Below are 17,989 nucleotides of genomic sequence, written 5' to 3'. Positions count from 1 at the left end.
CTGAAGGTGAATGCCTTCAGAGAAGTCGTGTACTGTATACGCAACTGCGCACAATTCTGTGAGTCACTTATAACCGCTTTGCCGTTACGTATTGCCAATTATGGACTCGGACTATTGTCCTATCATCTCATAGAGTCCCTGGCACATAATAATATGCTACACAGTGGCAGTGGGGGGTCACAAAATGCCGATTTATTACTAATAAACCCCAATGATCCGATAGAATTTAGGGATTTCTATCGGAATTTTTGGGGGGGCACGTGCCACCCCACCCACTGGTTCCGCCAGTGTACATTTGACTTTATTAAAACGGATGAATTTATTTGATGTCATGTTGCTGGCTGATCAGTTTCCTTACAATTCTGTAGGGAGATAAAATCATTGTAGCCCAACTAATGCGGTTATTTTTAAAGCTATCATAGTGTAGAACGAGAGCAATGTGTTAATTAAGTGGCAGACACCCCATCTGAATTGAGAAGCGGTCACAGATGACAGATACAAAAAATGTACGCTTACTTATTCACATTCTAACGACTAGAAATTAGTCTTACACCATTATTTTATATGTTCTGCAATCAGATACTTTTCAACTTCACGTTTAAAGTTTATGTTTTACTTAACGTTGTCAGCAAAACCATAATGAGTAGTCGCTGCAGTCTAAAGGGCCTGACTCTTGATTGGAGTTTATCCAATTTTGTGTTTTACTTGCTGTGCTTTGTTGGCTTCCACCGACAGTGGTTTGTTTCCATGTGTTCAACGTGGGGAAAAGCTGCTCTCCGAACTGGTCCAGTCAGCTGCCGTTAGAGACACCGCTTAGCAGCGCAAATGAGTGCCCTTTACCTAAAGCGTGATTAATCTCCCCTTGAAGTGGGATGGCGAGCTACTCTGTAAAACCTTCCCTCCATCTAATGGCACTTGCTTTCAAGGTGACCTTCATTTACATGGCCAGCATTTGGCAGAGCATTCGTAAATTCACAGGGTTTCTTGTTGTAGACGTAATGAAGAATTGGGAGCATTCACCCCAATTAAATATTACATTCTGATGGGCATGTACCTATCCACCTGCCCTATGTTGCACTCCCTTCGTCGCGCTGCGAATTCTAATTACTGTTCACCCACTTCCTTTGCCTTTCTCGTGTTATTCCTCCCTCCTTCCACTCATCGCCACCTCTTTTTTTATTGACCCCATCCCTCCTCCTCTACCTTCAGACCATTGTGGAAGCTTTTCCATTCCACACAGTATCCCTGGATGGCTTTGGGGAGCGGGAGGAGATTTCCGCAGACCTGCAGGCCTACGTGTCGTCGCGCGTTCAGAGCAGCTGTGAGATCCAGCAGAACGTGTCTCTGGGCACGGGGCGTCTGGACACCATCGCTCTGGGCCGCCTCGGGGGCCACCTGTGCTCGCTCAGCCGTGGCTCCTTCCTCTACCTCCGCCTCACCCTCGACCTCATCGAGCGGGGTCACCTCGTGCTCAAGAGCTCCAGCTACAAGGTCGGCTGCAGGGTCAGCTGATGGGTTCACTTTTGGCCATGCTGACGCTTCACCGGGCATGTAGCGATCCGCGTCCCCCCACCTCCCCAACTCGTCGTGAGCAAATGATTGTGATTCCGTTGAAGAATCAATAAAAAAAAATTATGTTGTGATGAATGAGGTGGCCTTTAGAGGCTGCAAGGCCCACGTGAAAGATTTATACAGAACATTTCTGAATTTAACATCGGGTATTCTCGCACGCACAATGCTCTTCTGCGTGTGTTGTGAGAGCCTAAGGGTTGATTTTTGTGTTATATGCCTATATTTGCCTACTTTTGAGAATACACTTGTTTTAGTATTCAGCTATATCTTCATTGATTACCAGGTGAGAGCAATTTGAGATACTTTGGTCAAATGCAGTTGCAAAATAGATACAGAAGAAAGAAAATACAGGACAGTGAAAAAATATGTATATAAAATGCCAAAAAATAGACCCTTATTCAAGGCAACTATTAATAAGTGTGCCTTTCCTATAATCCAATGAATAACTGATAAAGAGCTTACATTGAATATTTGTATTTAATAATTTCAGGAGGCAGTACAGCAAATAATCACGCGCTCTGCATGTTGGTTTTCTCTGGGCGTTTGGGTAAATATTAATGGCAAGGTTAGTACGAAACATCTCAGACAGCTACGTACCTGGGGGAAATACAACAGGTGGACAAGAGAACAAAAACTACTCATCAATAAATAAACTTAAATAGAAATAGGAAGCAGTTTGGTGACGACGAGTATATTAAGAATCCAGCGATTTGCACGCTCGATGATAGCGGAGCTCGCTGCTGTTGCTGCTGCTTCCGCTGTTGCTGCTGCTGTTGCTGCTGCTGATGTTGCTGATGCTTCTGCCACCATCGTCTTGCAGGTGGTGCCGGTGTCACTGGCCGAGCTCTACCTGCTGCAGTGCAACATGCGCTTCCCCACGACGTCCGCCTTCGAGCGTGTGCTGCCGCTGCTCAATGTGGCGCTGGCCTCGCTGCACCCGCTCACGGACGAGCAGACATTCCGCGCCGTGGCGGCTGGTTGGGTGGCACCGCGTGCGACTGCGTCGTCGGGCAGGTCGCGAAGGGCTGGCAGCGAGTTGGACGAGGTGGCGCCGGCTGATGAACGCCGGCAGGACGCGCAGGCGGCGGCGGTGGCGGGGATGGCGCCACCGCTCTCCTGGGAAGATTTTCAGGCGCGGATGGAGATGCTGTCGGCGTTCCTGGTGCGGCGGCGCGACGGCACGCGCATGTTCTGTCACCCGTCCTTCCGGGAGTGGCTCACCTGGAGGGCAGGGGAGGGGCAGAGCACCAAGTTTCTTTGTGACCCGAGGTAAGCAATAAAACGGTCGAGTACAATAGTCACATTGTATCTTGTAGGTGGCCACCTATGAAAAGCAGGATTACCGTAAGTATTCTTGGGTCTTTCGGTAAAGTCACGTAGATAGGTTCAAAGAAAGTAACAACAGCGGTCGTATTCAGGAAGACGACTGCTTGTGTTTTGCGATCAAAATGTCGTAGTTGTTTGTTATTTTTTGTTATTTTCTTTGAATTTATCTATGAGACTTTACCAAATGACCCAAGAATATGAATTCCTGCAGTTACAAAAGCTTTAAGTCAAGATTTATCATAAGTACTGTACTAAAATCTACTTTTAAAATGTAGGGGGTTGGGAGGGGAATTTGCTCTTTTCCTGTGATACAAAGGGTTAAAGCATTCCTCAGGGCATTACTATTTGGATTTGTGTTTGCCATTGTAAATGTCTTGTGTTTTACTAGAGATTTGAGTGCAAAAGCTTTTGTGATTAACTGCAGCTCGGTGATAAATTGCATGAACAAGGGAGTGATTTTTCACTGCTTGTCAAATGCAAATCAAAAGTTTGGCAGGAAATGCTTTTGAAGTTTTTCCAAAATAATATTTGATTGCCAGTAGAGCATGAGCATTCTCCCTTCTCATGACTGATTGCCAAGCTCCAGACTTGTACGAGCAGGAAACGCAGGATTAGGCCGGTGCTCTTCTGCGTTCACTCGGGAACCTTTCCTATCACATGCTGTGCTGTTGTCCATGGTTAGGCTCCTTTTAATGTGGGGAACAAAGGGTCTGTTTCGATCAAGTTACGCAAGTAACTGCATTGGCAGTGGTTTCCTGACATGTGACCAAACAACAAATTACTGAAAGGATATAAAAAAAAACCTCATCACTGTTAAGCGTTGACAACGATGATGGCAGCGGCAGCAGTGAGGCTCTTTGCACATTTTTATTGTTTGGACAAATGTCATTGGCTCAAACAGGCAAATTAAAGATTCCTGCATAGTCTTATGTTTCCTTACAAAAGCGAGTGGGACAGACAGGCTTTAAATGTGTGTGTCTGTGAAAACAATCTTGAGGAGCAGAGGGGCCCCTTCCCCTGACCCCCCACTGCCGCTCCCCCGAGGCAAAGCCTAATTTGGAGCTTCGCGCATCCTCTTTCATGTGCTCAGAAACAATTCTAGGCATGTGGATATCTGATGGCTGCGGTGAACTGACACCAGACAAACGCGGCCAACTCTAACGCGGATCTGGTTTGGCTTTGCAGTCAAAACACGCAGGAAGCCAGATGTACACTTTGCATACCAGCATGGATGACCATGGCCGATAAAGGACGAGGCTTTGCTCCTTTGGGCTCCCTCGTGCCGGCACGCTGCTGACTCGTGTGCACCTGTGATGAGCATTGTCCAATGCAATGTCCAATGCGAAGGCATGTTACCTTTGAAGGGGTTCAAACATCACACGCATTACCGCAAAAGACCCACCACGAGGCAGATGGCCAGTGATGGGGGGACATTTACAAAATTTTATCTGCTCATGGGGCCAATGTATGAGGGCACATGATATGCTAAATAATGAAAGTGCTCAAATCCCAGTACTTTACACTTTTCCTTATTGTAATTGTGGAGGATATTTGTTATAAATAAATCCCTTTGGCTTGTCTGTTGGCTTAGATGCCGGCCTCGATAGGCTTTGGTCTGTCATGCTGGTGACTTTTAACATATTGGCAGTTTACATAACTTTCAAGGTGGGTAGTTTCATTAAAAATATTAACACAGAGTATGCAAATTCAAAACACAAATATCTTCACATCTGATATATAAAAGAGTTAGTTATCTGTAATTAAACATTTCCTCTTTGATATAACTTGTTTCTCATCGCCCTCAAAGCGTGCAGTGAATGCTGCAGTAGAATTAACTCCGAAGCTGGCGACGAGGCCAGAAAAATGGATTTGACTTTCAGAGCGAGGACATTAATGGTAGACCATATTGTGTGGTATTCGAGTGGGGGCCAATGGCTTTTCCCGAATGCAGCTTCACAGCTATTACAGTTGCCAGCACCACACCGGCAGTCTCTTGGCCGCTGCGGTTGTCAATTCCCCAGCAAATCCTTCCTTGACATTTGCAGGCAAGGGTCTCTGGCAAGCGGTACGCGTCTTTGTCCTTCCTTGCCATTTACACCCGCTCAAGTATAATCTGGAGGTTGCCTCACAACCCCAGTCGAGTTAATTCTGAGTTGGACCAAGTGGCCCTTTTAAGGGAAAGAGTTTTGTATGTGTTTGGCAATCGATGGGCGAGTACACCCAACTTGCATGGATTTTTTTGGGCGTCGCTAATTGGGCTGAAAATATCACTGCACGTTGGTAATTGCGTGCTCGCCGCCCGTAAAACTGTGTGCTCTTTGCTTTACTTCTGCAGTGTTGAACCAAAAAAGGAAATGTTGACGACTGTTACAAATGCTTTGTTTGTTTCTTAAAAAAAAAGAATGTGCCTGTGTGAGCACAATGCATTAAATCATGAATCCTCCTGTATAGTGCAGCTCCATCAGTTTATTTATTCTCTATTGTGCGGCATAAGCATTGCCAGGCTCTGGTGTAGAGCGCACTCCAACGCAGAAGCACAAAACGCAACGTGGTAAGCACATGCGTCCGAGTTGTTACAATCGTGTTGAGAAGTTATTGAAGAGTAAGCACACACAGACATACATACACACACACAGCAAGATTAATGATGGAATTGTAATTGCTGGGCAATTAATGTTATTAAACTGCAAGAAAGAAGTCATAAGTAGGTCGTATGCATAGAGCAGCACAGTTTGACTTGAGCCTGCCAACAATGTCAGACACTGGCTATTAAACGATATTGGTAACAGTGTAACTGGGCTGGATGCTGAATCCTCTGAAAGTGGAAACACATGCTGTGATTAATGATCCGTTGATAGCCGTAAAAAAAAATTACATCATTTTTGGTGCCCGCCTCGTTAGATGTTGTAAAGTTCTGCTCGCTGAGTACAAAAAAAAGCATGCCACTGATTACCTGCTCGAGTTATAACGAAGGTCTTGTTCAGGTGTGTCTCTTGAAGTTTCACCTACTGCGTTGAGGTTAATTGCTGGAAATGTTCCTTTTAATTGGACATCTGGAACACTTTACTAAGGAAGGCGGTGTGAGCCGTTTATTTTCTAGTGGGTAGTGTTAATGTGTTGCTCGGTAAATAACGTTAGGTCTCTTTTGAAGAACACTGGAACGTTTATGCCTAAATCTTAAATCTGAATTCCCAACTGCCTGCGCTATGCATTTATTTAAAGATTTGGAGGAAATTATGATCCTTCAGTATTATACTTTTTCAAATGCTCATTTGAAAGAAAAAGGATATTATTAGGCTTGCTTTTGTAGCTACATGAAGGCACTGTACATAATTTTCTTCAAACCCATTCTTTACATTTTAAACAGAAACACCTTTGGAAATGCGAGACATGGTTTACTTGGCGTTGATCCCATTTTCAGTGATTTGCAGGTGTACACCCTGATGCTTGTGCTGTCAGTATTGAGATACCCATCTATAAACTAAACCTAGAAATGAATGGAAAATCCACCCAGGGTCAGTCATGTGCATCAAAAAAGAATGACAAAAGGAAGCTGGTAGAGTGACAATCGGCACCTGACTTGTACAACTGTTGGAATGGGTCTCTCCTTGTAGTTGGGGAATGTTGTTTGTGGGGCGGGGATGGGGGGGAGCGTGTTGACTCTGGCGGAGCGGGTGACGACGGAGTGCGATGTGGGTTTGTGCAGGAGTGGACATGCGCTGCTGGCCTTCCTCTTCTCGCGCCAAGACGGCAAGCTGAACCGACAGCAGACCATCGAGCTGGGCCACCACATTCTGAAGGCACGAATCTACAAGGTGAAATGTCAATGGGCATTCACCCACGTGCCACGTGCACACACAAAGACACAAGTTCCCTGTGTAGACGTGGCTCTTGGGGCAAGTGCTGTCCGTGAGCACATATTAAGACCGGCATGGGACGTGATGGGGTGGTGTGGCATGACCAGAACCACGCCCGACCCCCTTTGTCTCCCCAATTCTGATGTTTACACCCCCATGCCAGGTACTCATTTGAGTTCACCTCGGGGGATACCCAGGAAGTTTTTCCAAATTAATTAACGACGACATTTGATCCACACACTTCCTTTTTCTGGCTATGGCCACATGGCAGTTTGATGTGAAATTTCTTGTTTTTACCCCTCATCACACAGCAAGATTGTCTCGTTTACAAACATTATTTATACATGGCTGATATATGGATACATTTTGACTGATAAAGCTCCACCTTAAGACTTTGCGTGGCTGAATTAAATGTTAATGTATGACCACGTTTTGCTCAAACTGCATTGATCTGCATCAGGTAGTGAGCTCGAAAATAAAGTGCTGCAGTTGCCCACCACAAATTGTATTTTTTATCGATTTTGCTCTGGCATTCATCTTATTTATTATGTTAAACATCCCCGACAAACATCATCTGTGTGTCACCATCATAATCGGTGTCATCATTTGATGCTGGTCTGTGGCCAAGAAGCCTTGAACACGACAGCTCCAGGGGTGATATTTACACTTGGAGTTATCCCACCACCTGCGCAGCTGCTCAGCTTACCGCGCCTCTTCAATGCAGGCTTCCACATTTACGGTGCTCAAAGCAGAGCTATGGGAAGCTGTGATTAAGTGCAACACTTTGCATGAAAAGGATTCTTTGTAGATTTCCTTTTTTTTCTTTTCTTGAATGTTAGAATCAAAACACGAGCCTGGAAAGGCCATCCAGTTTAAATAAACCCCTGAGTCTGTTGGGATTGCTATCAGCCGTTAAGTTTGAGTTTTAAGAAAACGTAAATCTTGCTGACTTTCCGGTGTTCACGTTATTATTCTCTGGCAGCAGCTGGATAACCATCGGGTTCTATCCCATGCAGACCCATCGGCAGTCACATTCTCACACTGTGTGCAGCTGTGTGCAGCTGTGTGCATTGCACTCACAGACATTTGTTTCTATGCTTTGCGCAGGGCTTAAGCAAGCGGCTGGGCGTATCCTCATCAGTGCTGCAGGCGCTGTGGGTGGCGTTCAGCACGGACGGGCTCTCGACGGCACTTGCCTCTTTGCGCAATCTGTACACACCCAATGTGAAGGTAATAGCTGCCATTGCCATGTCATCAGGGCCCCTGAGTTCAGTTGACGATCATAGCAGCTGTCAAACGTTTTTTATTGTGACTACATTTGTTTACCAAACAAAGCTTCACTGAGTCACATAACTCTTTCTTTGGAGGATCCTGCCAATTTTTTGCAGTCGGGGATGATGTTTGCTGCATATAATAAGAATTTATTAAGTTGAGTCACTTGTGGCTAATTTGGCAAATTTGGACCGGGACTCCTGCACACGCTTGCAAATAACATCCCGGATCTTTAATGTCCACTGAAGTAGCTGACAAGTATTGTTCTGGTTAATTCAACTGCTTTATTAATTGGGGTGGTCGCTGGATTCGAACCATGCACCTGTGCAGCAAGCGGCAACTCGATTACACTGGGAGGTGTCACCAATCCATATGACGGGCGTGACTGGGGGCAGGGGAAGATGAGGTTGCATTTCAGTGAGATGTCTATGAAATTTAGGCATTTGTTTTGGTGATACTCGGTTGACAGTGGTACACAAACACAAATAACAAAAATGTGCCATGAAGAACGAACATTGCCCAAAAATGTAGGTTATTATATATTTTTCATTTTCAGGCGGTGTTGTTGACCAATGTTAGTTTTTTCATGATACCTGGAGATATATTTTATGGCTGTGTCTTTTTGAGAGGCTGCAGGAAGTTGAATGAACAAATATTGTCTTTTCAAAATGTTGCTGGTGTTGACAATATTGGTGAATTGATTTTTTTAAAAACCTATGTTTGTATATAGACCAATTCTATGTGTTTTTTGTGCAGAATGAGCAAAACGGGTTTCATTTTGAGAGATTCCCTTATTGAACCCAAGGTCAGACTTTTCAATGTCTTGGCATTTGGTAAATCAAAAAATATCTTTTATGAATGGGTTTTCAGTTGAACTCTAGAATCTCAGGTCAAAGGGCAATGCTTTATCTTACCAGATCTCTTGGCAGCAGGAAGTAGCTGTATAACCTGCTGCCGTTTGTACAGACTGCCTTGTTTTTTTATAAATAAAAAACATGGGTTCCATGGTAACATTACCAAACTGTCAGTTAGGTAGCTGACCGCTTTCCCCCTAAAGGATGCAATGGACTGACTGATCATTCATTGTGTGAAGACTTTTCCTATGTGCTTTGGGCTGTATCTCATAACTCGGTTCTTGCTGATATTTGTTCAGCAGGACTGCATTCTCTTCGTACAAAAGCAAGGTGCTTTAATACTCTTTGACGGCAAGTGTGCCGAGAAAAACATATTTTGTGGCTCCCCCATTCTTGGCCACAAACAAAGCGTGTTTGTAGTGGCCCTTAAGTGACTTCTGGTACTTGTGTTTTGCGTGCTGGTTTGATTTTCGTTGTACCCACCTCCGTACAGGTCAGTCGGCTGTTGATCCAGGCAGGCGCAGACGTGAACCACCGTACAGAGGCGCTGGGCAACGCACCCATCCTGTGCGTTTACTCGCACCTCGGTTATCAGGTGAGCAGCAGCGCCTGCAGAGGCGGCAACGTATGGCATCCCGCTTTGATCAGCTCTGCATTCATTCAGCTATTGTTGTTACCTCGCTCAATCCTACTTGGAGTGCGTACAATCTAATGATGTTATCTGCACTGAATCTCTGTTGTGCGTTATCACTGCCACAAGGGGATAGTTTTGCATTGTGTGTGTTGTATATAGAAGTGATTACAAACTAGAGTCGATGGGGAAGAAGGGAAGGCATTTAACTTCTGTGAGAGCCACTCTCTGATGGGCACTTGAGAGTTGACCAATAATCATTCTCGGCTTGCTATCAACCTCATGGACTCAAACGCACGCTCACGAGGAGGAAATATGAAGCTCAATTGATTTTATAATTCACTGTGTCTACCTGACATTAAAGTTCAGGTTCAATCACAAAACATTCCATGAATCTGTGAAGGATGTTCATTACTTCCAAATTTTTTTTTTTCTCCAATTAGTTGTTTTGGAAATGGATGGTAGTATTGAAAACCCTGCTTTGCAAATTGAGAGAGCCTGCAGGGAGCTTATGGATAATAAATGCACTGTAACTTCACATTAGTCTCATTTTATGTAAATGTCTCTGAATGCATTTACAAATATAATACAATCTTACGTTGGTATGAAAGCCTGAAGCCTTTATTTGTGCATGCATCCCCACTGCAAAAGAGGCATATCTACATTTTCAGCTTGGAATTAGGTATTGAGCGGCACACCGCTGCGGCACATGCGTGCCGGATGGAAACGTGGCCGGATAACGAGCCAAGCAATTTACTGTTCGTCTGTCGCAGGATATGGAGAGCGTTCTCCTGGAGATGGGCGCCGACCCCAACCTGGCCTCGGAGAGTGGAATGTCTGCGCTCTGTTACGCTGCTTCCAGCGGACACCTGGGCATCGTCAGAATGCTCACGAGGAAAGGAGCCAAGGTGAGGGGATGGCACATGCGCGCGCGTAATCGCGAACGGAACACTGCGCGGTCCGGGCTAGTTATCGTAGCGCATGATATACGGTCATGTGCATTGCCCTTGAATTTTCCTCGGTGAGATTTTATCGGGAATTCACGCCGTTTGTGTGATAAAACATTCATGAAACCTTGTGGCGGTATATATTGCATTGTGCATGGTTTGTGTTTACGTGTAACTTATGAGGACCTTTCACGCATTTGTTTGGATCGGTTCTTTTTAGAAACAAGGGCATCCTTTATTTGGAACGCTTTCCTCCTTTGCCGCAGTGGTAACAGTCGGCTTTTTTGGTTAATCACCGAACCACTTAAGAGCCCATTGAAATAGTGATCTGCAGTTAGTTAGAACTTGCAATTCATTGAAAATCGGCCAAATTTTAAAAATACTTGTAGACAATCAATGTATCACCCCAAATGTATTATCAGAAAAGTGGTTCATATCCATTCATGAATGACAGGTCCAATTAGTCTCTTTCACAAGAAAGCTGTGTGTTAAAATTAACACCAAAAAAAATAAAAATAAATGTGCTTGCAGACCACTACAGTTTAATATTGCATGAATGAAACAGCACAAATATAGTACAGCACAGTTTAATTTCGTGGACATGAAACGCTTCATTCCCCTTGTGATTAAATTAATTTATATTGTGGTCATTCCGTTAAATCAGGGGTCCCCAACCCCCGGCCCGCGGACCAGTACCGGTCCGTGGCCTGTTAGGAACCGGGCCGCACAGCAGGAGGTGAGCGGTGGGTGAGCGAGCGAAGCTTCATCATCTGTATTTACAGCCGCTCCCCATCACTCGCATTACTGTCTGAGCTCCGCCTCCTGTCAGATCAGCCGCGGCATTCGATTCTCATAGGAGTGCGAACCCTACTGTAAACTGCGCATGCGAGGGATGTAGGTTGTGCGCTCCTTATGAGAAGTCATAATCCGACACTTATTTTAGTCCGCTTGTGGCTTGCCCATTATTTGATTTACCTCTTCCGTCCGCGCCTCTTTCCCGCACTGCGCACTTGTCTCAGTCACAGTTTTGGTAAGCCCACAAGCTGCTAACCCCTAGCCAAAATGAGTAAAAAACAAATGTCACTGAAGAGCTTCTTTGAAAAAGGGGAGAGACCCAATGATGAACCCCCCCCCCACTCCCGGTCCGTGAAAAGATTGTCTTCCACGAAACCGGTCCCTGGTGCTAAAAAGGTTGGGGACAGCTGCGTTAAATGACAGTGTTTGTTGTGCCATTGCGTTGAAAATAGCGCCTCTAGTGGGTCCAGGGCTCACGTGAACCAACCACGTACAACGTACAGTAAGTAAAGCCTCGTTATTTCGGTATTTGATCATTCGTAATTGGGGATAATTCGGTACGTCTGTGCTTTTGGCATATATACAGTATTATTCATTCGCCATGAGCTGAATGTCTGTACCGAATGGTCCAATTTTGGCATACACGTGGAGCGATGCCACGCGCCATGACCAAACCAATGACTCAGTCTGGTGCGGCGCACATGGCGAGCGTTCGTGCAGACCCGTTGCTTTGGACTTTACCTTGTTTATGCACTTTGTGCAAGCCAACCCTCTCAGAAATGTCATCTACACCCACATCAAGAAGTAATAGAAAGGGACTGAAGTATAAATCCCTTAGTCTGATGCAGGTGTGTCAATGCGTATGGTGTGTGAAGAGTTTGGAACACAAATTTGGGAGAAAAAAATGGGGGCAGGAGGCACTGGGGAGTACCGTTGTATATAATTTGGAATATTGGATAATTCGGCTAGGCCATATGTGTCGAATTAACAAGGGTTTGCTGTATTCAAATTGAAGACAATCGATTCCCGCACACAGACGACTTGATAGACGTGTAGTGATCATAATATTTAATTATAATGTGTTCATTAATGATAAGATATTTTTAAGATAAATGTAAGAAATTGCAGTGACAAGTTGAGCTTCTGAATCGCGTCATCGTCATTGTAGGTCGACCACGTGGACCGAGCAGGGCAGTGCGCGCTGGTGCATGCTGGGCTCCGGGGACACCTGGACATCATGGTCCACCTGCTGCAGGCCGAGTGGACGCTCGCCGGACGCCAGCCGGGCCCCGTGCAACGATACCAGGCGGTGCAGCAGGCGCTCACCGCTACCGCTAGCAGTGGCCACGTGGAGGTGAGTACGCGTGCGTGCGTGCACGGGTGAAGGGATGGCCCCGTAGTTCGAGTCGGGTGATCTGAAGTGCCCTCTTCTGCGAGGGTTGCTCCAGTTGGGGGCTCGCTTAGAGCCAATTTCTCACCTCCCCGTGCACTTGGGGCACATTCTGTTTTAAATTAAAAGTGTATGCCAATCTGATGTGTTCCGGATGTGAAACGTTTGGTGAAAGTTTCTTGCTGGGGGAGGTCAATGTGCGGTTGACTTCAAATGAGAAGCATTGTCTCAAAATTGTCTTGGTGTGGATGATACAAGAAGACACCTTTTTTGAGTAAACTGAATGAAGTTATAAATAATTAGACATGTGTTATTTACATTTGACCCTGGGAAGAGAGTTGTCACCTTTTAAAGCTCGGGCTGGAGCATGGTTTCCTCAAGGAATATCTGTTTATAACACAGATGATTCATCGCAAATTTCCAAACCAAAGCCCTCTTATCATTTTCCCCATTGTAAGAAGAAAAATCATGACATGTTTTGAAGTTATCTTTCATATTATTCCAGGAACATAAAATTAAATCAAGAATTGCTTGGCAGCACAATCATATCATCACTCAAATACTGATAAGGCAGCACTTCCCTTTAGATTAATACCGTTTTTTATCTTTTTGTCAGCTTGTTAGATGCCGATTAAACAAAAAATAAATACTGCCGCAAACTTTTGGCAGCGTCAGCACTGGTGGAAGCCCGAGAGAGGCGCAGAAGTGATGAGTTTGGTGCCTCACAGCACTCGGACTGCGTTCTGAGTCTGACCACGAACACAGTTTACCTGGCAAGCACGTGCAGCATGCGGTGCAGCGTTGTTTTTGTTTGCCTTTGTCCCCAAAGGAAGGTCCGTGCCCAAATTTGAGGTCAGTGGAAGGACCTCTTATTATTCACTGGCTTGGAGAGATGAGCTTGGACGGTTGGCTCGTTTTCATTAGGGTGTGCAGCTTGAAAAAAATTCTCGGAAATTTGATCGCAATCGTTCACGTCTTTTTTTCCACGATATTGTAATGTTTTTAGCGAAAACACCGCATGTAATGAGCACTGTTTTTCCTTCTCTCTTGGCACAAATGTTTACATTAGGCTTTGAAGTTTCCTTCGCGCCCACAAGTGATGTTTTTTTCCTCCCATTTCCAATACCGTTTCCAGACGGGATTTCCTGTAGATTTCACATCTCATAAATAGACCATTGCAGTTTCTCTTCCCTCTGCAGTCGGTCACGGCAGAAAAATAATGCTCGGTAATAACGGCCGCTGCTGAATTTTGAGGGCGGTTCGAGAATCACATCCACGGTGTAAATGGGATGTGTCAAGTCACCGATCGACGTGTGTATGATTTCACTATTTCAGTGTTTATCACCAGCCCAAATGTTAAATTAAAAGTGTTAAATGCTATTTCCATACACATTTATTTTTACTCTGCCACCATTGATTTGAGGTGTATCCACTTCTCTAACAGTGATAGCCTAGACAGTTGCTTAGTGGCCTGTGGTCCATTTGAGGGTATAGCATTACGAGATTCGTGATCCGTGTACTCATCACTTTAACTATATTCTCAGCTACAGGGTGACAGGCTATACAAGCAAAACAACACGTTATTACCACCTTGCATATTTGGGATGTGGCTTCTTAAACTTCAGTGCTCGTGACACGGCACAGAGTTCTGTGTTTACCAATCGTAAGGTGTGCGTGCAAAATGCAACGACCCCATATGTATTTGAATGGAGACGATGCAACAAAAAGATTGACTGCATAGGGTCTGAGAATTAATTCGTTTATCACGCATAGTGAGTGAAGGACCTTTGCTCAAAACGTGTGACCTCTTGCGATAGCATTCGCACAAACTGTTATTTCAGCCATACACCGTAGTCTCGAGTGATTTGTTTGATCCACGTATCACGGTGGGGGGGTGGGGGGGGGGTCAACCACAGGGGCGGCACCATTCTTTTGAGGGTCGCAGTTCTCACTTCAAACGTCAACCGCCAACTGAAGTCTGCAATTTTCTGGACTTTGCGTGTCAAGACGGGGCGATGTGTCCACAGTGTGACAGCCGTCTTCCCCGAACTAAGCCCAATCACTAGGAGACGGTTTCAGATGCAATGGTGACATTTTTGATGAAGTCGAACCACCAGATGCTGAGAAAGGGGTCTTTGGCATCGAATGTGGAAGGACTGCAGCCAATCCAAATCAGCTTGAAGCAATGTCCAGACCTCCGCATCATACAACAAAACTGACAAAACACAGCACTGGTGGACTCTCAATTTGGTCCACAGACTTAAAGACTTAAACGTTTCTGGGACCAAGTAAGAATTGAGTTTGATAAATCAACACCGGTGGTCTGTATAGAAGTGACTGAGTTTCAGGTACATGGCCACTTCTGGTCGCCCTTAAAGGTGTGCCCTCCCATGCTTGTGTTGAAGGTGTGCTCTGTCGGCTGCTGCTTCTGCTTCTGCTGCTGCTGTGTTGTCAGGTGGTGAGCTACCTGCTGGACATGCTGCCAGATTGGGACGTGGAAGATCTGGGCCGGCCCCACATTGACAGCTTTGACACCCTCTGGGGAGAGACAGGTGCGTCCCCTTGCCGTCGCCAGCCGCTAACACCGCACATCGTTGTCGACGAGAATGCTGGGTCATGTAGCACAGTGTGTGGACTGCAAACTCCTCGTAACAATATACTCGCTCAAATGAGCCTGATGCTAAGATCGTATCTGGTTACAGCTCAGCTTCTGAGCCAGTGGTGGAAATTCCACATTGCTATGACAGAGGCCCTTTTTTGCTACATAGGACAACCACTGCGGGCATCCCGCAGAATATTGGTACTATTTTATTGACTCCAATAGGATGATGGGCCAAGTTGACCCTTTTCCTGATCAGGATTTCTGATTTCCACATATTTTGAGCTCTCTAACAACAACACTGGTTACTAATTATTTTGGTTTCAACCCTTTTGTCAGTTTACTGCTGGATGAAGGCCTTTGCATGCCATATTGGTTGGTCATGGGGGGTTTTGACCATATCAAAATCTCATGGACTGTGATTATAAAGCTACAAGTAAGCAGCATTGCAGTCATAATTATGCAAGGAATGGGATTCATCTTTGAGCATCTCACTCATTGAAGAAGGACCAAGCGGTCAATATGGGTGCTGGCATGTAGATGCTGTCTGTTCCTTATTCCTTATCCGTTGTTTTTGTGAACCCGTGGGAACTGCTTGGATGACTGACCTATCATCTCCTTAGTCATTAACGGCTTTCCATCATGATGCAGATACGTATGGGATGTGTGAGTTTTTTGTTGTCATTTTGAGAAAATAAATCTTGTTGAATAAAAATGTGCGAAGGTCATTGCTGCTCTCAAAGCCATATAGCTTGGCTTTCTTAGCAGTAAATGTGTCAGCATCATGCCTTACAAGTGCATGTTGTGTGACCTTCCTTCTAGTGTTTCCGTAGACACGTGTGTAGAGTATCGCACCTGTGTGCAGCAGTGTGGACGATGGAGCTAACGTTACGTCCATTAGGCACTGTGGTGCTGTAAAAGGAAAGAGGAGCTGGATATAATTGTGGCAAGGTGACATCATAAAATACCTCAATGTGGATGGGGTGCAAGTTGCCCTGTGTAGCGCCCATTTTGTTTAGACTCCACCCTTTCGCATCAGACTGCAGTAGCAGTGTGCGTTCTGCGACACTCTCAGGTGAGATTACTCCGCTGCTTTACTTTCACGAGTATGCTCTTTGTGCTCGGCACTGCATTGTAAAAGGCTTTTTATCTGCCCAGCTGATGACAGCTGTTCTCATCCCATTACCCCCAAAGGCCAATTGCATAATGGGGTCAGGTTTGTATTGTGCCCCCTTGTAATACGATATCTGTGAGAATGGTGGCCCGAGTCAACACCTCAGTCTCTTCTGGTATAATTTTCGTGTAAAATCAATTTATATTTGTTATACAATATCTGTATTTCACAAAGGTTACTAGACTTGTTAGCATTTATAATTAATCACAAATTGGCTCTTTTGCCAAATAGTCCATTGGCATTCAAGAACTATCCCAAAGGCATATTGCCATTGGCATGGGAATGGCCAGCAAAATTAAAGCTCTCTTTTTGTTTAAACATAACGTGTTGCTGAGAAGACTGGCTGTAATGTGCGACTATCGCGATGTTGATCTTCTTACTCCGATTTATTGGAGTAACAAGAAAATTGGCTTCGGAAGAGCCGTGGATCTTGATCTCTATCAGCGCCAAGGGTGGAGTTTTGAGGAAGACTGCGGGTTTGGCCGCGTAAGCGCGATGCAGATGCAGGATGCCACACCAGCGTCGAGCAGCTGTAGCAAGCCAGCCCCCCGGAGTACGCGGCAAGAGGAGGCTTTGTGTGGGAATACCAATTTTTACTTTCTCGGGCAGACAGCGGCGAATCTAATTAGCAGAGAACTGCGGAAGGGTTTCACCGGCTCCTGCCGCAGCCGCCCGCAGGCATGTCACACGATAGACACCTGCAGTCAAGCAGGGATCACATCTTCATTCCTTCACACGGATCCTGGCCCGCAGCGATGCGTTGGGGCTCGTCTTATCTTCCGTTGCACATCCCGTAAGTGGCAGGGGACGTCTTTTAAGCGATCGGCATGGCGTTGGGCTGATCTTCCTTGTCCGCGTTGGGAAAAAATGGTTGGGAGAAATATCAAGCATTCCCTCGTGTAATCTTTTCATCTTGGAGAACACGATGAGAAAAGTAATAATAAGAAAATCATTGAAGGGAATAGCTGAGCTCTGATGTGGGTATGACATCTGTGAATCTGCTGCCATTGCTTTGACACTGTGAGTGACTTGGAGGTATACTATGATGTATGACTTGTTCAACCAGTAAAGCCACACCTCATCTTGTTTGTACCTTCCCTGGCAGTTATGCTTTAATAGTTAATGCTGCTGCCGGGAATGTGCTTTCCGTTCATAAAATCGTATAAACAATTCCATCTTATGCAATACAAACAGCTTGCAACTAGTATTTATTTCAACACATAATATAACCTGAATTTGTTTTTGCTTAGATTATGATAAGCTTAAGGGAAATACACACAAATTTACCCCTTTTGATTCGATAAATCGTCACATTACATTGTAGATTTGAATAATCTCAAATCTATATTTGTGTAATCTAAAATGTTTTGTTTATCGTGTGCCGTCTTGTTTATTCAGTCTCGTTTGATCCATTGGCCTCAATGTAACATTTTAATCAAAATTACGCATTGAAAATTATTGATTCTTACATAATTCAATGCATGTATTGTGAGTGCAAGAATTAAGCGTAGATTTCAGTCAATGGTTCCCAGAATTGTAACTTGTCTCATTAGGACACCTCATAGGGCAGAG

The 17,989-nt window shown here is 45.0% G+C and overlaps 1 protein-coding gene across 4 annotated transcripts in view; it reads left to right on the top strand.

Moving 5' to 3' along the window:
• Nucleotides 1-17,989, top strand: part of LOC144942826 (protein TANC1-like) — a 113,854-nt gene that overhangs the window by 75,032 nt on the left and 20,833 nt on the right. For all 4 annotated transcript variants that reach the window (XM_078869841.1, XM_078869833.1, XM_078869823.1 and 1 more), the window contains 8 exons: nt 1,210-1,491; nt 2,393-2,841; nt 6,605-6,713; nt 7,863-7,985; nt 9,375-9,476; nt 10,286-10,420; nt 12,423-12,608; nt 15,100-15,196. In XM_078869841.1, the coding sequence (XP_078725967.1) occupies nt 1,210-1,491; nt 2,393-2,841; nt 6,605-6,713; nt 7,863-7,985; nt 9,375-9,476; nt 10,286-10,420; nt 12,423-12,608; nt 15,100-15,196 (1,483 nt within the window). The remainder of the gene's footprint in view (nt 1-1,209; nt 1,492-2,392; nt 2,842-6,604; nt 6,714-7,862; nt 7,986-9,374; nt 9,477-10,285; nt 10,421-12,422; nt 12,609-15,099; nt 15,197-17,989) is intronic.

The sequence above is a fragment of the Lampetra fluviatilis genome, chromosome 2, assembly GCF_964198595.1.
Source record: "Lampetra fluviatilis chromosome 2, kcLamFluv1.1, whole genome shotgun sequence".
In the NCBI taxonomy this organism is placed as follows: Eukaryota; Metazoa; Chordata; class Hyperoartia; order Petromyzontiformes; family Petromyzontidae; genus Lampetra; species Lampetra fluviatilis.
Note: the sequence above shows the minus strand (reverse complement) of the source record. Positions and strands in the feature narration are given on the sequence as shown.